Source organism: Erpetoichthys calabaricus, chromosome 1 (assembly GCF_900747795.2).
Source record: "Erpetoichthys calabaricus chromosome 1, fErpCal1.3, whole genome shotgun sequence".
Lineage (NCBI taxonomy): Eukaryota > Metazoa > Chordata > Cladistia > Polypteriformes > Polypteridae > Erpetoichthys > Erpetoichthys calabaricus.
Window position 1 is genome coordinate 112,910,001 of NC_041394.2, and position 26,670 is coordinate 112,936,670.

Below are 26,670 nucleotides of genomic sequence, written 5' to 3' on the forward strand. Positions count from 1 at the left end.
GATAAAAATGACTGGAAAAATTGCAAACACAGTTAATTCCAAAACACGGCCTATTACAAAATGTTCAAATCTGCTTGCAAAAAGAAATAGAGAATGTATTTTGTTGCATTAGTGTCTTCAAAGCTATTGTCCTTATTGCTGTACTTGAACTGTGTGTAATAAAGGAGCCTACCCCTTTAAGAACATTGTCCAGCGTGGTCTGCAGTTCAGTCTGATTGGTGAGTTGATGTTGAATTCACCCCCTCATGACTCTGCTTAACAGGTCTGACAATATATGAATGTTTAAAGCCAGACATTTGAAACAGGGAAGGCAGGAATAAGCTGTGTTATTTTCTGTGCTTTCTAGGGTGTGAATACCTGCTGGCGAATTCATGTGAGTAGCAGATTGTTAACAAGCATTTCTATAGGAAAGTGCTGCAGCTGTGTGCAAAATTAATTAATAATATGCATCTTATTTGATTATAAAATAAAAATCAGTGTGTAAATTTCCATTTATGCCCATACATTGCAGTGTTTCAAAAGAATATCGAAATTTTTAATTATTGTATAGCATCATATGAAGTTTTGACCATACTGACCAATCTGATGTATTAAACAAGATATTTCTGGCTTAATCACCACTTGCAACACTTAATACCAACATATGGAGGGGTGCCACTTTTAGACTTGGTTCAAGGAATACACAAAATGTGTTGCAATAAACCATTCATGTGGTTTTGTGGTTCCTCTTCTTTTGAGTATAATATTTATCCTTATGTTATATGTTTTGTTCTACCACATTTTCATTTCATACGAATTATTTTTTTTAATAAAAAAATCTTTCCAGTAAATAAAAATTACCCCAAGGGGTTACTAGTGGCATGCATTTGTCAATATGTACTTTTTTTCTGTTCTGCATTTGTCACTTTGCTCTTTTACCTGCATGCTTTTCATACAAACTTTTGTCCCGTACAAATTTATCATGATGCCCTGTAAAAAGTAATACAGTTTCTCATTCTGATGCATCAAAATGCTGAATCACTGTTAATGCTTATGAAAGGAATTAAAATTTATTTTTTGTAGGCATTGTATGTAAGTGATAACTCTAGAAAACAGGACACAGTGAAGAGTTGGGGCATCCGAAGATTTGGATTGAAACCCCTTTTAATGAATGAAATGAAGAAAAAACATCAAATCCAAACTCAAAATCAAATGACCCCAGCCTCCTGTTACACAGTACTGTATTAGTTACAGATTGAGAAATATTCTGAAAAGGAGCTCCATCTCCCATAGTTGTGGGTCCTAGAATGAATAGCCTTTTCTAGTGGTTGACCGGTATGGAGGATTCTGGACGGGGCGGAAATTCCGGGCAAGTTAGGGAAATAACGTCAGTCAGCTCCGGGGTGATCTTCAGAACAGCAAATGAAAGGGATGAGGGTGTTGGTGACCGCACCCTCTCTTGGTGTGGAGTGCTAATACTCATGTTATTAAATCCTTGGAGGTGTCCCCTAAGCACTTGTGCCTGACAAAGTGCTTTATAAATTTATGTTATTTTCAGTTGATAATTAATAACATTATTTCTTTTTTTTTTTTTTTTTGCTAACAGTTTTCAAGATCTCACAATTAACTATTATGTTAAAAATGCTTTAATGGCTTATCTCCTCACAGTCTATAGAACAGGGTGAAATCCTGTAATAGTTCATTTGCATAGATCACATTTTTTCATAAAACATATTTTAACAGGAGAAGGAAATCATAACAAGTGCAGAAATAAACCTTTTAAAATCAGACCATGTTGGGGTTGTTTATACAAACAAGAGCTACGTCGAAAGATTTGCATCTTGCTAACTGAGGAAAGTTTCTACAGTTTGCCATTTTCCTTTACTCTGTTTCATCAAAATAAATCTAAATGGTGTGAAGAATTTCTTCAGTGTAATACACAAACTTAAAAGTATAGTTTAGTCTTCCCCCAGGGACCTATAAACTGAATTGGGTCATAAGCTTTACTGATGTTATCTATGAAATGTTGAATGAGTTGTCTCCTAAAGTTATAATGCTTTGCTTCAGTGGGCATTCTGGTTCTGCCACCAATCCCTCTAGTGGCCAGTGTCATTGATGTTAAATGAATGTGTAACACTGAAAACTGGAGCTAAATTTATTTCTTCTGATTAGGTGTAGGTAAAAGAAGGATAAGGCAATGTTATTATTATTGACTTTCATGTCTTTAATATTAAAGTGGGTAGCGCTGCTGCCTCGCAGTTAGGAGACCTGGGTTCGCTTCCAGGGTCCTCCCTGCGTGGAGTTTGCATGTTCTCCCAGTTTCTGCGTGGGTTTCCTCCAGGTACTCCAGTTTCCTCCCACAGTCCAAAGACATGCAGGTTAGGTGCATTGGCGATTCTAAATTGTCCCTAGTGTGTGTTTGGTATGCGGGTGTGTGTGTGTGTACGCGCCCTGTGGTGGGCTGGCGCCCTGCCCGGGGTTTGTTTCCTGCCTTGCGCTCTGTGTTGGCTGGGATTGGCTCCAGCAGACCCCCATGACCCTGTGTTAGGATATAGCGGGTTGGATAATGGATGGATGGATATTTCATATACAGTAATTTCTATATCTTGTTAGGATATTTTGAAAAAATGATTGCATAGGGGCGGCACGGTGGCACAGTGGTAGCACTGCTGCCTCGCAGTTAGGAGACCTGGGTTTGCTTCCCGGGTCCTCCCTGCGTGGAGTTTGCATGTTCTCCCCGTGTCTGCGTGGGTTTCCTCCAGGTTTTCCGGTTTCCTCCCACAGTCCAAAGACATGCAGGTTAGGTGGATTGGCGATTCTAAATTGTCCCTAGTGTGTGCTTGGTGTTTGTGTGTGTCCTGCCGTAGGTTGGCACCCTGCCCAGGATTGGTTCCTGCCTTGTGCCCTGTGTTGGCTGGGATTGGATCCAGCAGACCCCCGTGACCCTGTGTTTGGATTCAGCGGGTTGGAAAATGGATGGATGGATGATTGCATAGTATAGATTTATATCCTCACAAATAAACGATTGTTTTTATTTACTGGCATGTTAAGTTCTGTTTACTTTGAGACAATGATCATGTTGTTTTTGTTTTTTTCCAGATTTTCTTTTTTCATTTTTTCCCTGTTTTCGCATACTGAGATTTTTCAATGAAAAATATTTGGCAAATTATGATGTTCATTGCTGATAAAGACAGTGATCCAAATGTAATAAATTTCAAACTGCTCTGGATTCAAATAATTCTTTCGCATAAGAAAGGTGGAATTGTAACTAAACAATAGCCATGTTATTAAAACCTTTCTTGAAGAATGAGGTCCCCTTGTGTAGTTTAACAACTTTATTTTATTTTTTCCAATTACAGACCTGAGAAGAATGACAGCTGGTTTCATGGGCATGGCAGTTGCCATTATTCTATTTGGCTGGATTGTCGGAGTCCTTGGCTGCTGCTGGGATCGAGGCCTCATGCAGTATGTAGCTGGTCTTCTCTTTTTGATGGGAGGTAAGTGTTTTAAGTTCATAACCCCAAAAATGCCACTGTCTGGCTGTTTGCTTTGAAAGCTTGTGATATTCAAAACTTATGTCAGAAATATTGTACTCGTATTTCATAATATGGAAAGAATATTTTGTACACACATTTTGTATGTTAGGCTATTGAACTGAATGTAACTGACTTCATTTCTATAGTGCATACAAATTAAACTCTCATTTCAAGGCTAAAGCAAAATCTAAGGTTTCAATTCAAGCCTGCACTGGCAACTCTTGTTAATGATTACATTGAACCGAGCTGTCTAGAGCCGCTTTCACACTAGCAGCTTATAATTTCCCTTTTTCTCATCTCAGGTAGTAATGCATTATGGGAGTTTCACTTTGCATTTCCTTTTTACAAAAGCAGCTGGACTCTTAATAAACTTTAATAACTTGCTATCCAAGCTTGAAAAAACACTGTAACAACTTACTTTGTTTGTTTGTTTTTCTTTATGCATTGCCTTGGTTTTCAAGGCACAGAATCCAAATTTGGCACATTGACTCACCGTATAAGAAATTTTGGACATATTTGCCCCTTCTAGGAAGCAATGATGTGTAGCTGAAGGGTCACAGTGAATGGCACCAAATGCCACTTGAGTTCTGCCCATTACATATGCTGTAACATTTTTTTAACGTTTCTTTAAATCAAGCTTTTCCCTCACTATCCTTCTCGTGGCCCTATGCCACTGTCTTTGGAGTCATTTATTGCAGTGTGGTTTCATCAAGATAGTCTCTTTCCATTACACCTCAATCTCAACCTTCCTGACTTTATTTTGTCATATATGAAGCTGAATAAGATTGTTGATATGTAACTTCCAGTTTTGCAGCCACTGGGTCATAGCCAATGGTTGTTATTCTGCCAACCACTGCAATATGGCATTGTAAAGACATAAGGAATTGGAAAATAAATTATTGTTGATATGCATATATTGTGACCACAGACACAATAAAGTACCACACATTTTTAGGATAAAATAAAGGCTTTAGGCACTTCTCCGCAATCCATCTCTCCAGTAATGAGTAAAAATGTATGTCAATTTTTTGAAATTTGCAAATTGGTGACTTTATATTTTATTAGCTGCGCTACACGTCTAAAATGGGTTCAAATCTAAGTAATCACAGTTGATCTAGGCGTTAATGTTTGCGGTGCACCGTGCAATGCATACATCTCTGTTTTATGCCTTTTGGCATGGGATTCTTATAATCAGTGCTAATCTATTGGAAAGACACAGACATAACAACTGGGCTGACACACAGACAGACACAGAGGCACTTATCCTTTTATTAAGGTGAATTGCCACTTACTATTCATATATTTATATGTTTCAAAATTTAAAACTCCACCAGTTAAATTAAATTGTTTATCTTGGTTTTAATTTTGTAGTTTGAATCAGTAACATTTTTTCTAACAGGTAAGTGTTTAGCCACTAAGCCACATTGCCTACCATTAACAGATGGTGTCTGCTGTGCAGAAATATGTAAAAATCAATGGACATTGTGAAGCAACATTTAACAGTATAAATTTAATTCACCCACAAGAGTGATTTGTGGAAAAAACTGCATTATACATTCAGTTCCAACTATGTAGTACATTCATCAATCATTAACATACAGATTTAAGGAGAATTTGTGCACAGAGTATAGTTTTATCGATGATATAGATGTCATACACCTTTTCTGTGAGTTCTCCTAAAGTTTAAAGTAGCACTCATGTAAGAAATGAGAATTTGATGTAATATATACTCAAGCGGGAAGCACGGCGGCACAGTGGTAGCGCTGCTGCCTCGCAGTAAGGAGACTTCAAGGCACTTCCCTGCATGGAGTCTGCATGTTCTCCCTGTGTCTGCGTGGATTTCCTCCAGGTGCTCCGGTTTCCTTCCATAGTCCAAAGACATGCAGGTTAGGTGCTGAAAAAAATTAAAGGAACACTTTTTAATCAGAGTATAGAATCAAGTCCATGAAACTTCTGGGATATTGATCTGGTCAGTTAAGTAGCAGAGGGGGTTGTTAATCAGTTTCAGCTGCTTTGGTGTTAATGAAATTAACAACAGGTGCACTAGATGGGCAACAAGGAGACAACCCCCAAAACAGGAATGGTTTAACAGGTGGGGGCCACTGACATTTTTCCCTCCTCATCTTTTCTGTCTGTTTTTCACTAGTTTTGCATTTGGTTACAGACAGTGTCACTACTGGTAGCATGAGGCAATAATAGGACCCTACATAGGTTACATAGGTAGTCCAACTTCTCCAGGATGGCACATCAATACGTGTCATTGCCAGAAGGTTTGCTTTGTCTCCCAGCACAGTCTTAAGGACATTGAGGAGATTCCAGGAGACAGGCAGTTACTCTAGGAGAGCTGGACAGGGCCGTAGAAGGTCCTTAACCCATCAGCAGGACTGGTATCTGCTTCTTTGGGCAAGTAGGAACAGGATGAGCACTGCCAGAGCCCTACAAAATGACCTCCAGCAGGCCACTGGTGTGAATGTCTCTGACCAAACAATCAGAAACAGACTTCATGCGGGTGGCTTGAGGGCCCAATGTCCTCTAGTGGTCCCTGTGCACATTGCCCGGCACTGTGGAGCTCGATTGTCATTTCTACCACTGGCGCCCTGTGCTTTTCACAGATGAGAGCTGGTTCACCCTGAGCACATGTGACAGATGTGAAAGGGTCTGAAGAAGCCTTGGAGAATGTTATGCTGCCTGTAACATCGTTCAGCATGACCGGTTTGGTGGTGGGTCAATGGGAGGTCTGGGAAGGCATATCCATGGAGGAACGTACATACCTCTGCAGGCTAGACAACAGCAACTTGACTGCCATTAGGTATCGGGATGAAATCCTTGGACCCATTGTCAGACCCTATGCTGGTGCAGTGGGTCCTGGGCTCCTCCTGGTGCATGACAATGCTCGGCCTCATGTGGAGAGAGTATGCAGGCAGTTCCTAGAGGATGAAGGAATTGATACCATTGACTGACCCATATATTTATATATGTATGTATATAATTCAAAGCTAACACACTCACTCACTTATTTACTCAACAAAACACTATTTCCCATTTAGTTCAAAAGCTGAAATTTGGCAGGATGGTGCATCTAGAGCAGTAGAAAGATGGAATCCCCCAAAATCTCAAAAATGCCTTGACGGATTTGATTGAAAATTGGTGATGTTATAGAAAAAGAAAATTAGCCTACACATTGTTTTTTTTTTGTTACTATCTATTAATATGATGCTCACTTACATGCTCTGTATTGCACTGAGAACATGGTTTATCCAAATGAAGAAAGGAGCAAAAGTGATTGACAGACCACGCAAATAGCATCACTAACCAATAGAGTAGTCAGATGACTAAAGACAGAGTGTTGTCCTAGACAGGAGAAAGGAGACACGATCACATCGTGAATTCAGAACTGACATAATTCTTTGTGGCACAGATTCAACAAGGTGCTAGAAACATTCATCAGGGATTTTAGTCTATATTGACATGATGGCAGCTGCTGCAGATTTGTTGGCTGCACATCCATGATGCGAATCTCCCGTTCCATTACAATCCAAAGGTGCTCTATGGCATTAAGATCTGGTGACTGTGGAGGCCATTTGAGTACAGTGAACTCATTGTCATGTTCAAGAAACCAGTTTGAGATTATTTGAGCTTTGTGACATGATGAGTTATCCTGCTGGAAGTAGCCATCAGAAGATGGGTACACTGCGGTCATAAAGGGATGGACATAATCACCAATAATACTCTGGTAGGATGTAGCATTTAAATGATGCTCAGTTGGTATTAAGTGTGCCAGGAAAATATCCCCCACAACATTACATCACTGCCACCATCCTGAACCGATGATACAAGGCAGGATAGATTCATGCTTTCTTGTTGTTGACACCATATTTTCTCTCAGTTTCGCAGCAGAAATTGAGACTCATCAGACCAGGCAACATTTTTGCAATCTTCTATTGTTCAGTTTTGGTGAGCCCAGGCAAATTGTAGCCTCAGTTGCCTGATCTTAGCTGACAGTTGTGACACCCGGTGTGGTCTCCTGCTGCTGTAGCCCATCTGCTTCAAGATTCAACGTGAGATGCTCTTCTGCATGTCTCAGTTGTAACAAGTGGTTATTTGAGTTACTGTTGCCTTTCTATCAGCTAAAACCAGTCTTGACATTCCTCTTTGACTTCTGGCATCAACAAGGCATTTTTGCCCAGTGAACTGCCGCTTACTGAATATTTTCTCATTTTATGACCATTCACTACAGTGGCGTAGCGTAGTGGGGGCGGCAGGGGCGGCCTGCCCCGGGCGGCACTTTTAGGGGGCAGCAAAATTTCACAATAAATAATAATAATATCTTGTAAAAATTTGAACCATACCTAAATAAGGGGGTGGCGGAATTTTCCTCCGTCCCGGGCAGCTGACACCCACGCTACGCCACTGATTCACTATAAACCCTAGAGATGGTTGGGCCTGAAAATCCCAGTAGATCAGCAGTTTCTGAAATACTCAAGACATAACCATCTGGCACCAACAACCATCCACATTCAAAGTCACATTAATCATCTTTCTTCCCCATTCTGATGCTCGGTTTGAATTTCAGTAGGTCATCTTGACAATGTCTACATGCATACATGCATTGAGTTGATTGCCTGAATAGATATTTGCATTAACAAGCAGTTGATATAGGTGTACCTAATAAAGAGGCTAGTGAGTGCATATCCATTCAAGCACTACTTTACATATAAATTCATATTAGTGGACTTTAAAGGGGAACTACATACACTGTTTTTCTCCTTGAGCATGACATATCCAAGAATAAACAGAACCAGTGACCTAATCATATTATTATTAATATTTATTATTTGACTTGCCTTTATCCAAGGCAACTTACAACATTTAATATACAACTAGTTACATTTCTTTTGTTATTTAAATTGGAGCACTGGCTGGATGAAGTGACATGCTCATGGACACACAGTTTCAGTAGCAGGATCTGAACCCACAATCTCAGGTTTTGAAGTCCAAAGCTCTTCTCACGACAACACATTGCCTGCCAATATTATTTGTCCTTGGTAAAAAAAAAAAAAAGCAATGAATATTATATATAGAAAAGCACGTAGTTACATGATACTTCTGATACACCTGATTAACCAACGGCACCATAACTGCCATTACAAATGTTATTACAAACCAGCTTAAAGACTTCAAACTTTTATATATAACAAGCAGTAATATTAACCAATATGCACAAAAACAATATAAAATGAAACATGAATGATAGCCCAAAAAAACTACCAACTAAAGATAAGGCAAACAATGAAAAAGTAACATCCTAGTATCTTCTTGCTTTAAATTCTTGTTGCATTTTAGAAGAGTTGTATATAGCAGCACAAAAATAATATAAATGAGGAGAATTCTGTGGTTGAAATTTAACATCTTATTAAAGAAAAAATCATCCTCTAACAGGACAAATCAGTAATCAGGCAGGGGTAAGGCTGTTCATTGTATCTTTTAATTACTCCTTGGGAAAATGCCTTAGAGGGAGCATTCTTCAAAAGCAGTCTGTTACAGCATGGTCAGAAGAAAAACAAAGAAAGAAACAAAAAAGCAAAGAGGTTCTTTTTATAAACTATTGAATTAATATACAGTGTGAATCAATGCATACATTTCACTCTGGTTGGTTCATTGATTTACACACAAATGACTTATATAAAATAAAAGTCATTTTTACATGATATTCTGGTTATTCTTATACCTTTGAGTTGAGCCACCACCCTTGAAATTTCTGTGCATATAACAACTGTCCATTCTGGTTGTTTTACAGGACATCTGCTGATTTCTTAATCATCTCTTAGTCATCTTTCAGTACATTTTGCTGTTCACTTGACCTTTATCTGGTTTCCCGATATGCCTGCAAAGGTTTCTGACATTTATTAACTCTTTATGCTATCTCTTTAAGATGAATGCTATGCTACCCTAAAATTATTCTTCCACAACTATAATTTAAGTGACTATGAATAGTTAAATAGCAGTGGTTAGTACTTCTGCCTTATAGCTTCTGAGTTGTGGGTGATCATCAGTAGTGTGGAATCTTATTTTCTAGTGAAAAAGCTTTTGAGGACACCTCTCTTCCTAACATAATGTATTCTTTTATCAGTAGAGATTCTTTTTCATGCAGAGGCATTGTATACTTTCTAATTCTCTTTTACTCTGACCTTTAACAGCACGTGGGATATACTGTATTGTCTATCAGGCTACTGTATCGATTCTATTGGAGGGTCCTCCTCACCCGCTAACCTGAGTAAAGTAATGGTAGAGCAAATACAATACTCTTTTACTTGACCTTTAACAGTACTTATGGTATAAAGTCCATACTTTATTATATATCATGCTACTGTATCAATTCTTCACTTTATTTTATATTGTACTACTATTTCAATTCTATAGAGCCCACACTTTGTTTTCTATATCTACTATGGTATAGAAATCCTTTGGGCTACCATCACCCTCCCACTGACCTAACTAATGCACTTAGTGCCCAGCAGTACAGTAAGTAGAAACACAAGTCTGAGAAACAGGCAGTTAATTCAGTTTAATTTTATGATGTTCAAAATATTAAAATTAAACAATCTTTTATGCCAAAGCTAACACAAACCAAGATGTAGCAGTCCTTACCATACAACCTGATAGTGCTAGATGAGTAGTCTGCATTATTCTTGTGTTGCTGTTCAATGTCTTACGTTCTTCTGCACTGCACATATACTTCAGTCGTGATGGTGGTGAAAGACCCTCGGGCAGCTCTCTTACTGAGCTTATAAAACTATGTCTGAGTGTGGTGTGGTCATCTTGTCCCAAAGATCTCATAAATCTTTGTCTGCCTCCCCTTATATTCGAGGGACTCATAAAATTAAGTTTTACTGTTTCCAAGATCCAGAGCTCATAAAATCCATCCATCCATCTATTTTCCAACCCGCTGAATCCAAACACAGGGTCACGGGGGTCTGCTGGAGCCAATCCCAGCCAACACAGGGCACAAGGCAAGAACCAATCCCGTGCAGGGTGCCAACCCACCGCAGGAGCTCATAAAATTTACTTTATATTTCTGACGTGTATTTTTCTAAATTCACATTTAGAAGTGGGAGGGTTGTAACAAAGAATGCTGGGAAACTGCATCAGAAGCTGGATATTATAGTGAAACATGTCAGTACAACCTTGCACCCTGAAGTGAGGGTTTTAAAACCATAAACTCTTCTTTGTTGCATGTTGTATTTGGTTTAAACCAGTTCTTATCTCTTGTGAGGGCACAGCCAAATAACACATTATCCCTTCTAAAAGTCTGGACTTGCAATGCCAAGGAGTCTTTCACTTTTCGCTTAAACATTTATCAAAATATTTATGTTAGTCTTGTGTGAATACTTCTTCTTCTTCTTTCGGCTGCTCCCATTAGGGGTTGCCACAGTAGATCATCTTCTTCCATATCCTTCTGTGCTCTGCATCTTGTTCTGTTACACCCATCACCTGCATGTCCTCTCTCACCACATCCATAAACCTTCACTTAGGCCTTCCTCTTTTCCTCTTCCCTGGCAGCTCTATCCTTAGAATCCTTCTCCTAATATACCCAGCATCTCTCCTCTGCACATGTCCAAACCAACACAATCTCGCCTCTCTGACTTTGTCTCCCAACCGTCCAACTAGAGCTGACCCTCTAATGTACTCATTTCTAATCCTATCCATCCTTGTCGCACCCAATGCAAATCTTAGCATCTTTAACTCTGCCACATCCAGCTCTGTCTCCTGCTTTCTGGTCAGTGCCACCATCTCCAACCCATAAAACATAGCTGGTCTCACTACCATCCTGTAGACCTTCCCTTTCACTCTTGCTGATACCTGTCTGTCACAAATTACTCCTGACACTCTTCTCCAACCATTCCATCCTGCCTGCACTCTCTTCTTCACCTCTCTTCCACAATCCCCATTACTCTGTACTGTTGATCCCAAGTATTTAAACTCATCCACCTTCGCCAACTCTACTCCCTGCATCCTCACCATTCCACTGACCTCCCTCTCCTTTACACACATGTATTCTGTCTTGTTCCTACTGACTTTCATTCCTCTCCTCTCTAGAGTATATCTCCACCTCTCCAGGGTCTCCTCAACCTGCTCCCTACTATCGCTACAGATCACAGTGTCATCAGCAAACATCATAGTTCACGAGGACTCCTGTCTAATCTTGTCTGTCAACCTGTCCATCACCATTGCAAATAAGAAAGGGCTCAGAGCCGATCCCTGATGTAATCCCACCTCCAGTTTGAATGCATCCATCACTCCTACCGCAGACCTCACCACTGTCACACTTCCCTCATACATATCCTGTACAACTCTTACGTATTTCTCTGCCACTCCCAACTTCTTCATACAATACCATAGCTCCTCTCGAGGCACCTTGTCATATGCTTTCTCCAGGTCCACAAAGACGCAATGCAACTCCTTCTGGCCTTCTCTAAACTTCTCCATCAACATCCTCAGAGCAAACATTGCATCTGTGGTGCTCTTTCTTGGCATGAAACCATACTGCTGCTCACTAATCATCACCTCACTTCTTAACCTAGCTTCCACTACTCTTCCCCATAACTTCATGCTGTGGCTTATCAATTTTATTCCCCTGTAGTTACTGCAGTCCTGCACATCCCCCTTATTCTTAAATATCGGCACCAGTACACTTCTTCTCCACTCCTCAGGCATCCTCTCACTTTCCAAGATTCCATTAAACAATCTGGTTAAAAACTCCACTGCCATCTCTCCTAAACACCTCCATGATTCCATAGGTATGTCACCTGGACCAATGGCCTTTCCATTTTTCATCCTCTTCATAGCTGTCCTTACTTCCTCCTTGCTAATCTGTAGCACTTCCTGATTCACTATCTCCACATCATCCAACCTCTTCTCTCTCTCGTTCTCTTCATTCATCAGCCTTTCAAAGTATTCTTTCCATCTACTCAACACACTCTCCTCACTTGTGAGTACGTTTCCATCTTTATCCTTTATCACCCTAACGTGCTGCACATCGTTCCCAGCTTGGTCCCTCTGTCTAGCCAATCGGTACAAGTCCTTTTCTCCCTCCTTAGTGTCCAACCTCTCATACAACTCATCATACGCCTTTTCTTTAGCATTCGCCACCTCTGTCTTCACCTTGCGCCTTATCTCTTTGTACTCTTGTCTACTTTCTGCATCTCTCTGACTATCCCACTTCTTCTTTGCTATCCACTTCCTCTGTATACTGTCCAGTATTTCCTCATTCCACCACCAGGTTTCCTTTTCCTCCTTCCTCTTTCCAGATGTCACGCCAAGCACCCTTCTTGCTGTCACCCTTACTACATCTGCTGTAGTTTCCCAGCTGTCTGGTAACTCTTCACTGCCACCCAGTTCCTGTCTCACCTCCTCCCTAAACTCAACCTTGCAGTCTTCCTTTTTCAACTTCCACCATTTGATCCTTGGCTCTGCTCTCACTCTCTTCCTCTTCTTGATCTCCAACGTCATCCTACAGACCACCATCCTATGCTGCTTAACTACGCTTTCCCCTGCCACCACTTTGCAGTCTTCAATCTCCTTCAGATTGACTCTTCTGCATAGGATGTAATCTACCTGTGTGCATCTTCCTCCACTCTTGTACGTCACCTTATGTTCCTCCCTCTTCTTAAAATATGTATTCACCAGAGCCATGTCCATCCTTTTGTCAAAATCCACTATCGTCTGATCTTCTTCATTCCTCTCTTGACACCATACCTACCCTTCACCTTCTCGTCTCCTCTGTTTCCTTCACCATCATGTCCATTGAAATCCGCTCAAATCACCACTTTATGTCCCTTGGGTACACTGTTCATCACTTCATCCAACTCACTCCAAAAACCTTCTTTCTCATCCATTGCACACCCAACTTGTGTGGCATATGCACCAACAACATTCATCATCACACCTCCAATTTCCAGCTTCATAATCATTACTCTGTCTGACACTCTTTTCACCTCCAAAACACTCTTGACATACTGTTCCTTCAGAATAACCCCTACTCCATTTCTCCTCCCATCCATACCATGATAGAACAATTTGAATCCACCTCCGATCCACCTGGCCTTACTCCCCTTCCATTTAGTCTCTTGCACACACAATATATCAATCTTCCTTCTCTCCATCATATCTGCTAACTCTCTCCCCTTACCAATCATACTGCCAACATTCAAAGTTCCTACCCTCAGTTCCACTCTCTTTACTTTCCTCCTCTCCTCCTGCCTCCGGATACGTCTCCCCCTCTTCTTCTCTTTCTTCTTCTTTGGCCAACAGTAGCCCAATTTCCGCCAGCACCCTGTTAACTAACAGTACTGGTGGCAGTCATTGTTAACCCGGGGCTTGACCGATCCGGTATGGAAATTTGTATTGTTGTCCGCATATTGATTTGGCAAAATTTTACATCGGATGCCCTCCCTGACGTAACCCTCCCCATTTATCCGGGCTTGGGACCGGCACAAAGAAACACACTGGTTTGTGCATCCCCTGTGGCTGGGTTCTAGTCTTGTCAGAATACAAAAATAAATATAGGCAACGTACATTTTGATTATAGCATAGTAGGTTGCTTTAACACTCAAGAGTAATAGTGTCATTGGTAAAAGTAGTCCGATTACATTTTAAGTCACTACAAGAAAAGTTCTATTGTTTCTTGAAAAGTGCTCCTCCCACTACAAATTTGCCCTCTTTGTGCTGTTTGCATGAGTTTTGTGTAGGTACAATGGTGATGGTTCTCCTCGCTTCTCAAACACATGTAGGTTAAGGTAAATGGAAACTTTAAATTGGAATAAATGAGTGTGAATATCGACATGAGTCCTCCAAGCTTGTTTGCTGCGTTGCGAGGATAGGTTTTGCCTCCCTGCAACTACATGTCAGATTAAGTGGTTCTGATAAAGTTAATGAAATAGTTTTGTTTAAAAAGAATCAAAAAAGGATGGTGGCATATCTTCTGTGTAGAAGTGTTTGCTGCCCCTCTTACTTTTTGTATTATTCCATATGTTTGCAATAGATTTGATCAGATATGTTGGTTATAGTAGATGAACTCACAAAGAAATATGACACCAAAATCTTTCATTTCTTTCAGGTTTTTAGTGTAAAATAAGGATTCTCAGATTTTGTTGAGGATAGCAGCAGTTGGTGCAGATTTTTGTTACAGTACTATTCCTTAATTAAAACCCCATTATTTGTCAATAGCAGAACTTAATTTTATGGCTTGTTAGTATTTTCATTCTGTTATATCAGCACATTCTTATGCTGTAGATTGTTCCTTTCTGATGATATCTTCCAAATGATTTATGGCCTAGAGCCGATTAATACAAGAGACTGACCAATAAATAGAGAAAAATAAGCTTTTTAATGCAATTATTGCTGCTAAAGGTTGCATTGACAGTGACTGAGGTCAGGAGGCAGACACGTTTTCACAGATCATATTCTGCATTATATAACTTACTTTAAAAAAATTAACAAATAAACATTGTTGGATTTTGTTGAATATACATAATGCAGAAATTCAGAAGGACTACATAGTGCTTTTAGCTCATTACAGCAAAACACCTACTTGTTACAATAATTATCGAGTAAGGATTCAGAATTTGAAGGGAATGAAATTGCTGGAAACTGTGACCAAAATATTCAGTAATTAGTTTCACAGTATTTTAACAGTCCTGAAGAGGGAAAAAAACAAACGTGTAAACTCTTATATCTGTGGGGCACATGTTGAACAGCCGATGACCAGATTTAAAGAGGTAAAGTAAATTGGGATAAACTTTTAGATGCAGTAACTGCTGAGCATATGTATGCATTTATGTTTTAGATAATCATTCATAAATTATGGGTTACAGCATCTTTGGAAACATCAGATTTCCCATCCATCTTTGATTTGTCAACAATGAATTCACAGACAATGCTAAGTTGCAGTAATCAGACAATTGGTCGTGTTTCTTCTTAAAATGACAGCCTTCCTCTTTGTTGTTAAAAAGATCATTCATCTAATTTTTAAACCTATTTAGGGATTGCAGGGAGATGGAGACTAACTTAGCAACACTGGACACTAAGTGAGGTCCCAGTCCATTTCCAGATCATTTTAAACTCACCGTTTATCTTGGAACACATGTTTTAGTTGTGTAATGAGTGTACAAGGAAAAAATAACATTCGACACACAAAGAATATGCTTACTCCATGCAGACATTGACAATTCTACAACTGTTAGTGTGTGTCTATTTATGTATTTATTTGTTTAAAGAGTTTCTTTAAAAAGTCTAATTTCCCCCTGGGGACAAATAAAGTTCTATCTATCTATCTATCTATCTATCTATCTATCTATCTATCTATCTATCTATCTATCTATCTATCTATCTATCTATCTATCTATCTATCTATCTATCTATCTATCTATCTATCTATCTATCTATCTATCTATCTATCTATCTACCATTTTTAATATCAAAACTAACATGTACTTCAGTGAACTGTTAATGTTGTGCTTATAAGTGATTTTTTTGCTACATCCTTCGTAGTACTTTTAGTTCAGTTTTATACATATATATATGTTTTTCTTTTTTGCATCTGTTTTACTGTAGCACTTTGTGATAAGTGTAGCTTTTGAAATAAATATTCTAGAGAAGCTACAGAGCTCAGTAAGGCTTACAAAAGACTCGGCTATAGGGATGAACTTACAGAACAAAATCTGTCTTACCAAAAATACCATAAGACTGGATTTAGACCTTATGAACTCTTGCAAAACACTTCTTTATTTCTTGGGAGTTTCAGAAGCTATGTTGATCCTTTTTCCTTTTATCTGTGATTACCTGACTTGGGATTGCTCAGTCACTCCAATTATCTGTACCTTTTTTTTTCAAATTCACTTCTGATCTGCTTATCAGCAGTAGTCCAGAAGCTGGCAACTTTGTTGCAGAAGACATGATGGTGTAATGGGCTTGACTTTCTAATCACTGCGGTCATCAATCTCTATCTTCATGTTTCTGGTATTAGCTTCTTTATCTCCCCACATTTTAAAGAAAATTCATTCATTCAGTTATGTGTCATTATTTACATTATCTGATGTTATATTTTTTTGAGAAATTAAGTGACTTTTTGTGAATTCTGCCTTTAGTAACGAAAGCAATAAACTGTTATATGTAGAAATCTTATGACCAAATATTGTAGATGTAGTGGTTAAGAGCACTAAATCTTAGTATTAGTTTGAAGCTCATTATGTCAGTCAGTGAATTTTTGAGTGAGTGAGTTCTTTTTGAAAAGAAGAAAAGTTTAGTGTTTTTGTTCTTTAAAATAATAATTGTTACTGAAAAAGCAGGCTGTGTTTTGTTGCTGTGTTACCGTAATGCTGCATGGCACTGCTTTGTGGGAAATAATTTTGTCACATATATTTTGATCCTTTAGGTTAAGTCAGATGTATTTCTCTACAACACAGTTAAAAAATTAAAAGTTGACCGAAGTGCTTTGCAACATGTAAAGCAAGTAGCAGATTAATAAGTAAGAGTAGAACATAATAAATTAGAGTAAAATTAGATAAAAGGAAAATCAAACCAGCCTAGGCCATATAGAATGCCTGCAGACATACAAGCATACACATACAAATATAATATGAGAATAAAATAACAAAGTTAGACATAAATCTTTCAAATTTTAAATGTAAACAAATAAAGATATTTAACTGAGATTTAGAATTTTCAGTCATTGTGAAGATTGTTGCGCCTTTGCCCTGGATAAGCAAAGATGGATGATTTTATTGTGAAAGTCAAGCTCTTCCAGGGCCTGGGATCCACCATTGCAAAGTACCCCTAAGCTTCAGACAACATTGCTGAACAGAGAGCAGTAATTGTTGAGAAGACCTGAGAAACTCAATGTGCTGGTATGAAAGAAAATGTAAGCGGCATGTTAAAGAGAATAGTAAAGAGATATGCTTGGGGTCAAGACTGTAAAGTAGCAAGAAAGAACCAGGGCCCAATATGTTAAACAAAAAACAATGTCAAATAAAAGTTCTGAAAATTGATCAAACCCAAAAAAAGAGAAAACACAAAGTTTGCATGTTTTTGTTAGTTATTGGTTATCCGCATCCTCGGATAGAGATAGGATGTCAGTGGAGACCTTTTATTCTCTAACACGAGTGATGTTATACATATCAAGTATGTTTCCCGAGTGAAAGGGCAAATCCTCGCAAGGTGGCAGCACTCATGAAAGACCAAAATGATGTCATAAATAGTACAATTATAAACAGAAAATAGAAAGTAATGTTCTATTTAGATTCAAAAATCCAAATTAGCACAAATTTCCTACAGGGAAGGCAAAGGAAAATGAGTAAAAATTTAATGCAAGAACACCAGGACACAAGGCCACAAGGACAAAGTTTGTAAAGGGATGAGTGATGAGTGAGAATTAAAGTGTGAAGTCAATCAGAGGTCTGAACCAAGAAACTTAAAGAAAACTAAGTTGCCAAACCCCAAAATACTAACCAAATGTCATAGTCAAATGACAAAAAATCCAGTCACCTTTAAATTGATGTTCCTGAAGCTATATGCACTCAATGATTTTGTTCTTATATCCACAAAGCTGGAAACTGAGAGTAGACTACCACCATCTTATATAGGTGGGGATTGATAACATAATACATCACATAACTAGCAATAGACATATGGCTACTGGCATGCAACACAAACAAAAAGTCTGTCTGTACCTTCCAAATCATAGTATAAAATGGCACCATGATGATTTTACAAAAATAAAGATAAAATGGTAATGATAAAAAAAAATATCTGTTATGATCTGGTAAGTATTAAAAATGAACTTCTCATATAATTTGTTTTAGTTTTGAAATGCTTTTCGGGTTTTCTTGAACATGACAAACTAGAAAATGTCTATAATGAGGACATTTTTGATATTTGCTGCCAGGCCATTTTGTTTTCTTCTGGTTGCCACCACTTTGTGACACCCTTGTGAAACTGATGTTGGTTGCCAGGGGCATGTCCTGATAAGTTATCTTTACACATACAATGATATTTATACCAACATTGCATACATTACATTATCTTAATATATGGATAGCAAAGAACATATCTTGGGCCTTGCCTTTTGCTTAGTGATTTCTTTGTTGGTTCCAGTTAACTTATTCATCCTGTCCTGACCTCATCTTTACATTTTGTTCACATGTATCACCTGGTCAATACTCTTTTGCTGTGCCTTTGATGCTGCTATACTTTCTTGTTCTACAGCCAAACAATCAGAATCAGCAGGGTCAAAAACCATAAGTCAGAACAGGCAAATAGAGTCAGTATTCCTTTAAAGGCAAACAATAAAATCACAAAAGCCATCCTGTACCTCTTTGGGAACCTTTTTTTAGTACAAGTCAAAACTCTGGCAGCAACAGAGATGTTGCAAACACCAGTAGTAAAAGGGTCATAAGTAATCTAAGCTGGAAGAAACAAAAGCATGAACAAGCTTTTTACAAATCATAAGTAGTGATTGCCATCAGCTGAAGAAAAGCTACTTATAACCACAACATTTATGTATTTATGAAATTTGAAATCCAAATCAAAAATTATATGAAAATTTCAGATGTAACATCTGATGCATGGGGTTAGGAGAATCCAGGCAACTTTTGATACTGTTAATGGAAGAGAGGGCCAAAATGAATAACCCTATTTTTAATTCACAAAGCTGCAGAAAATGAAATGCCTTCCAAAATGTAATATACTTAGTTAATCTATACTTCTATTGTTTTTTATTTTACATTCAATTAAATATTTTTTTCTCTTTTTAGTTGTAATGCATACTACTTTATTCCCAATGCATAAGCTCCTATTCTGGCAAAAATAAGGAGTACATTTCTCAAATGTTATTGGCTGGGAGGTAGGAAGAAAACTATTTAGCCATAAAGGTATTTAAAATGATTTCTTTCATTACACGAGAAACAACTACCTACTAGCTATTTAAATTAGCTTCTTTAAAATGGCCTGTATAATTTTAATCTTTCCTGTGTGTCAGATACATTTATTGATATTTTAATGTTTCATGCCACTGTACCCACTGCACATTATTATTCTGCATTGTAGATTATTACTTTTAAATTATACTAAAACTTTTGGTGTTAATTTCATGTTTCATAACCTTAAAGAATGTGCTTTATGTATAATATGCAACACAAATTCCTTATTTATACCAAACAGGGCAGATGAAGAAAACTCTATATGCCTTTCAATGTTACCTTTTATTGATTGAGTTAAATATTCTTTTTTGGCGGGTATTAGAAATTATAAGTTCTGTTTCAAGAAATAAAATGTATAATTAGGTAGTACATCCATTTATTCAGCTTGCTTGGCATTACATATTTGTGGGAAAGCCATAGCCTGGGAGAGGCATTGTAGGAGAGGGTAATGGGCAATAACTCTGGATGGGTTTGCAGTTACAGAATAAAGTGGTGCAGATATCTATACTAAGTTAATATTCAACAAGGATTAAACAAAAGAATTAACAACAAAATTGGAAATAAACCCTTCAACATGACCTAAAAGCAAGCAAATAAAAGTAGATCTTTAACTAGGCTGATGTTATCGTGAGAGGTAAGCTGTTCCAGGGCCTAGGACTCTTCACCACAAAGGCAAGGCATCGCCAATTTCAAGATTTGTGGACCAGATAGCAATCCTTGTTCAGTAGAAACAATAAACCTGGTTTACTGGTATGATGGCAAATAGCAGTGGTATGGTGAAGGGATCAGGAGGAGAGATATACTGTAGTTGAGAAACAAAATAAAGATCAAGACTATAAAATAACAAGAAAGATTCCAGAGCCCAACACATTAGACAGAAATAGAAGTCAGAAAGACATGAAGAAAAAAATCAAAACCAGAAAAGATTAAGATTAAATTAATTTGTCATAAACTAACAGGGTTCAACTGACTTTGGATGTGCACCTTGTTCATCTGGTTTAATACACCATAGACAGTGACTATAAATACCAATGTCATGTGTATGTACTGTGGATAGTAGTACTACAGTACTGACTGGATTTTGAGAGACCTCACATTTCTTCAGCCAGGCAATGAAGCTTCTCCTCCCCTTTTTTAGAGAAAAGCCAAGCAAAATGACACCTTTTATTGGCTAACTAGAAAGATTACAATATGCAAGCTTTCGAGGCAACTCAGGCCCCTTCTTCAGGCAAGATATCTTGCCTGAAGAAGGGGCCTGAGTTGCCTCGAAAGCTTGCATATTGTAATCTTTCTAGTTAGCCAATAAAAGGTGTCATTTTGCTTGGCTTTTCTCTACATTCATAATGGCTAACACGGTACAGCACCCTAGTACTCCCCTTTTTTGAGATTCCAGCCTCCTCCCTGTATTTACTGTCCATGACACGAAATGTTGAAATGTCTTAGAGTGTGGTAAGAAGTATCTCAAACTATGTCAATGACTTATCTAAATGGAAAATAGCATTAAAACGGTGGCAGACATGGTTTATTGCAGATGGATCTCAGCTTTGACTCCTACCACATTGTGTGTGGAGCTTACATTTGCTTTGCTTATTTGAATGGGTTTCCTTTGCGTATTCCAGTTTCTTTCCACAATCCAAAGACGTATGGTGCAGTCAGCTGGCATGCCTATGGCTATGTTTACACTTCAAGACTAAGCATACAATTCTGCTATTTCTTTTTAGATTTGACATTTTCTCTAACTGTTCATAATGATTTTTTCATGCAGCCTTTATTCAATTCTTGTGTTTATATAGGCAATGCAATGATCTGAATGCACAAATGATAGACAGCTTAGACAGTTCATATCATATTTAGACTTAAAAAGAAAACATGAAGATTAACAAAGATGATAATGTCAAGGCAAGAAAGGACGTTTTTGCATTTTTAATTTTGTGGTAATGATGCAGTGCAATTGCTAACAGCACTTCTCGGGCATGTCACCTGATACTTGTTCAGATAGGGTTTTATTTCTGTAACATCCTTATGAAAACATCTCCCAAAGTGAAATTAAACAGACCATCTCCTTGTATGTCAGTGACCTGCACAACCAATCACTTTCCGATCATTATCATTCGCTTAAAGCACAAATTAATGACACTAATCAATTTTGTTGAAGAGAAAAAAAAAATGCTTTTACTTCTGGAATTGGATTTGTACATCCTGATATGGAACACATTATGAGAAATGAATATGAGACTCACATAAAAACTAGGATCTAAGTTTTTATCAAAGACTTTGATTCATTGTGTGTTTTAAAAATATGCTAATTCAAAAGTGGGGATGACATATCTCCGATTACATTATATGTACATATTTATATAATTAGAAAAACCCAAATATGCAACATATAAAATCTTACTGGCACCTAAGAAGACCTTTTCCACTGCTCCCAATCTGCACAGGGTACAGATTTTAGCAGTGTATGCTGTCACATGTTATTTTTCTATATCTTCAAGTCAAAAAAAGGTATAATGTGGGTAGGATGCAGTTATCATTCGTGTAAGCAATGCCATATTATTTCAATATTACTTTTTTCAATAATTTTAACAGAAGGGAACATATCAAATCTAATATGATTAACTTAAGTTATTTACCGGACATCAGTAAGTGAATTGTAATACAAATTCCACAGCTACATTAAATACTGATGCTCCCAGAAGCAGTGCTACAGTTTGCATTAAACTTAACAGTCAGGCTGTCCTTAACAAACATAACCTTTGATTAGTTATTTTATGCAATGACTGTACAATATAACACTCAAAGATAGTGCGCCTTGTAAGAATGTTGTCTGGATTGCGTCAAGTCTGTATCACTTTCATGTGTGAATATTGCAGTCATCAGCATTAATGTCATCACTGAGTAAGACCCAATGCCAATCCACAGCAGTCCAGGCTGCTTGAGACCAGTTCTAATTTATACATACAGACATGTGAAAAAGTAAGTACATGGACTACTTCAACATTTTAATAGGCAAAGAAGAGCAGATATTGAGGGTCTGGTGATCTCTTTCGTATTGATGTGTGTGATGTCATCATGTCAAGATCAAAAGAGCTTGACGTGCATGCTAGGTGTGCTAGTAAAAAGCCTTTGCTGTCTCAAAAAGAACATTAGAGCAAGACTACAGTTTACAGTAGAACATATAGGCAAAGACCTTGCCTCCTGGAACAATGTGCTGTGGACAGATGAATCACAGTAACAGTAGACATGTTTGGCACAAACCAAAGACACCATTTCAGGAGAAGAACCTTGTATGAGCTGTAAAGCATAGTGATGGAAATGTTATGGTTTGGGGTTGCTTTGCTGTCTCAGGGCCTGGGCAGCTTGCGATCATCGAGTCAACTATGAACAGTGCATCATAATAAAGTATGCTCAAGGCAAATGTGAGGTCATGTGTCCAAAAATTGAAGTTGAACCAGAAATGCGCATTTTAACATGATAAAGACCCCCACATCTCACTAGCAAATCCACCAAGGAATAGAATGACACAAAAAGAAGAAATGAAGGGTGATGGAGTGGTCTAGTCAAAGCATGATTTGAATCCCATTGAAATGTTGCAAGGGATTTAAAATGGCCAGTATATTCTAGAAAACCAACTTGTACAAAGATATTTCAACTAAAGGAATTTTGCATGGAAGAGTGGTCAAAATTTCAGTTTTTTGGGCAGTTATGCAAAATACCCTCAAGAAATAATTTCTGCTAAAGGGGGCAATACCAGCTTCTGAGGCCAATGGTGTACTTTTACCCCAGTAGACTATTACATCTATTAATATATATATTTTTAAATTGTTTGAAGATGCATATTTTCCTTGTGTTTTTAATCAAGAATATCAGATAAAGTGCCTGTAGGCAGTAGTTGCATGAAGATCTAAATTTACCTGTTCAAATAAGTCAACAATTAAGGTGAACTTACTTTCTCACATGACTGTAGAAGGAGATTTGTAGTGGTTAATGGCAGTAACCATATTGTAGAACTGAGAAGCACTCATGGGAGGCATTGGCCTATGATCCAATTTCCTGTCTGTAGATTTATATATAGCAGCACTTCTCTGTAGATGGCAGAAAAGTTTGAAATAGGTGCTATGATAGTCTTTTATGTGAGCTACTGTTCTTTCCGTGGGATTGTTCCTCTGGATTAGATGTTGTCTTCCTGCAATCACTACCACCAGCATCACCTCAATTGTCTGCAAATTCATCATGCACTATGATACTTCAGGCTGATCATCCCAACACACAAAGGCCAATAATTAAGCCTCTGTCAAGGTAGTCATTAATTTGTACAACTAATGAGTGCTTGTTCATGTTGTAGAAGCAGGATAACTGTCTCTAGGGCACCATGGACTGATACTGTTTAGCTAATGCTTTTAAAGAGCAAGCCATCTTGCAGACATTTTGTGGTGGTTGTGAATGTAATGGAAATGCCAATTTATCATTTGTACACCTGAATGTACTCTTCCTTGTCAGTTTCCATACAAACCAGAGCACTGCAATTGTGCAACATTTTTTTTTTCATATTTTCTTACCCCTTTTGTATTTATCCCTCTAAATGAGTACTTTTATTCATCTAGTATTGTGAAAGTTCTGAATAAATGCCGTTGTGTTATTATTTTCATTTAGATAGATAGATAGATAGATAGATAGATAGATAGATAGATAGATAGATAGATAGATAGATAGATAGATAGATAGATAGATAGATAGATAGATAGATAGATAGATAGATAGATAGATAGATAGATAGATAGATAGATAGATCTTTATTGTCATTATAAAAGCACTGTAGATGAGAAATTTCCAATTAGCTGCTTGTTTTTTTTTCCAAGAGTTAAAATAATTGGAAAGTTGTGCACTTGACCGAGGTGTGTAGACTAGAGTTAATAATCATAAAAATATATTGCATTCTCCTTTTTCATTAGCATATGCATGACTTATTGATAAAAGGTGACATGGCTCAAAGCTTTCAGCACTATAATCAGCACTTTCCGTCGTTAGGTAATGATTTTTATTTAATGTTGCTTCTTGTTAGTAGATTTTTCATAGCGCGTGAATAAAAAATCTTTCTTTAGAACTGTAAAAATTAAATGAAACCCAGACAATAATTTAATGCACTGAAATTTTTTAGCAGCTATTGTGAGGAAGAAAAAAATGTTTCAGAGTACATCGTCATGCACCTCCCTCTCCCACTCCACAAGATGAATGCTGCAGCACTGGATAGAGCCACATACTGTACATAGCATACAGCCTTGAAAATAATAACTTTAAATTTGAGACCCTGGAATTTTTTAAATGCTTTGTTAAATTGCCCTGTATCCATAGCACAGGTCAAGTACTAAAAAATGGTCTAATTCTTTTAAACAGCATGGCTCTAACAAAAAGGGTATGAGATCACAAAATCCATAAAATTCAATAAAAAAGAGCAAAAAATAAAGCAAACTGGTAGACCATAAGAATACAGTTTTTATTATTCTATTTAAAGTAAGGTGTATCTTTTGCTTTCCAAGTGTAAAAAAACTCTACTTCAAGTAGACATTTCCTTGATCTTCTGATTTATTTTTTACAGGATTGGTGTTGCTCTTCCATTATATGATTCCTGAATTACACCTTATCATAACCACATTATTTTTCACATTTTTAGAGTCTCTCATTCTTTTTTTTATACATCATATTTCATACCTAAAACCAAAAAGGTTGCTTTGCAAACCAGTGTATACAGTATATAAATACATTTTAGACACAGTTAAAACAATGAGACAGTGAAAGAAGACATACAAAGTGATAATATAGCATTACTTGAGAAAATACTGAAACATTTCTTTCAAAGCACTTTAGTTGGTAATTGGTGCCGATCTGGATACAGACAGCATCCACTCTGTTAGGCGGCAATGAACCATCATTTTTAAGTATTTTTTTTTTTGTACCCAGCCTTCCTTTGTGGGCAGAGTGGTGGCTCAGAGGATTGGGATCTGTGCTGGCAATCGGAAGGTTGCTAATTCAGATCCCATAAATGCCAGAAGTAATTCCACTCTGTTGGGCCCTTGAGCAAGGCCTTTAACCTGTAAATACTCCGTCCTTGGTATGACGTTAACCTGTATGCAGGGGTAAGCAGGTCCTCCAATTTGCAGGGAAAACTTGGGGGTTGGTGGCAGGATTGGCACTCTGGCCACTGTAAAAAACCTCACACTGTTCAGTGTGGTGCTGAGATGTCACCTGTTGCACGGCTGCATTCAGGTCCTAATTTGGGATTCTGTGGTGGTTTGTCGTATTGTGGGTTTGGCAACATGCTGTTCCAATGCATGCTTCCAACCTCTCTCTCTCTCTCACTCTCTTTCTTTTCTTTTGTGAAAAAACTAAAGCAGTTAAGAAACTTCAAGTAAGTGGGCAACAGAACCTCAGTCTTATATAGACAGTCCTGACAAGCCCACCAATGTGGCTGTATTCTGTATCTTAGCTCTCTGAAGTTTTTCCCTTTTTTTACAATACAGCACCCATCAAGTCAGGATTATTAGTGATTTTGCCATGATCTTTCTCTCCTCATATGTTTGGGTATTATTTCATCCATTTTGGTTGTTTCATTTTTTGCTAATATTTTAAAATATTCATTATTTACTTTCTGTTCACCCATGATGCCATTTTGTTTCCATCAGGAGATGTATTTTGAGGTTTTTTTTTCTTGATGGGTGATACAAAGTTGGTATTTGGAAATGTCTGGGATCACTAATAGAGTGATGACAGGGGTTACGGGGTACAAACGTCGATCCCTGGGGATACTTTCTCATCCAAGTTTGTGGATTGCTGAAAGAATAAAACAAAGTTCTTTTGCAGCAGCTCTAGAATTCCTTTCTGTTTTTCTTTCATCTGTGGTTTTGGTTTGGATTTAGGATTTGTTGCTAGGTACATTTTTGATCTCCTAGTTTTGACCTTTACTTTGATTTTCTGACTCCTGTTTATTTCCTAGTCACATTGGCACACATTGGCCAGTGACACAATGGGTTGCACAATGTTTTAGAAAAATGTACCCTGTATCAGATTTCTTTTGGGACTTATATTTGTCCTTGTTCATTTATTTCCTTTTCTTCATATAATTAATGTCAAGGTATCATATTTCAACTGGCATCAAAGTTAATTAAACTATGACATGTGCAATG

At 37.8% G+C, this 26,670-nt stretch overlaps 1 protein-coding gene across 1 annotated transcript in view; it reads left to right on the forward strand.

Moving 5' to 3' along the window:
- Positions 1-26,670, forward strand: part of tmem178bb (transmembrane protein 178Bb) — a 746,292-nt gene that overhangs the window by 714,425 nt on the left and 5,197 nt on the right. Inside the window, exon 4 of the mRNA XM_028797376.2 lies at positions 3,339-3,476. Coding sequence (XP_028653209.2) covers positions 3,339-3,476 — 138 coding nt within the window. The remainder of the gene's footprint in view (positions 1-3,338; positions 3,477-26,670) is intronic.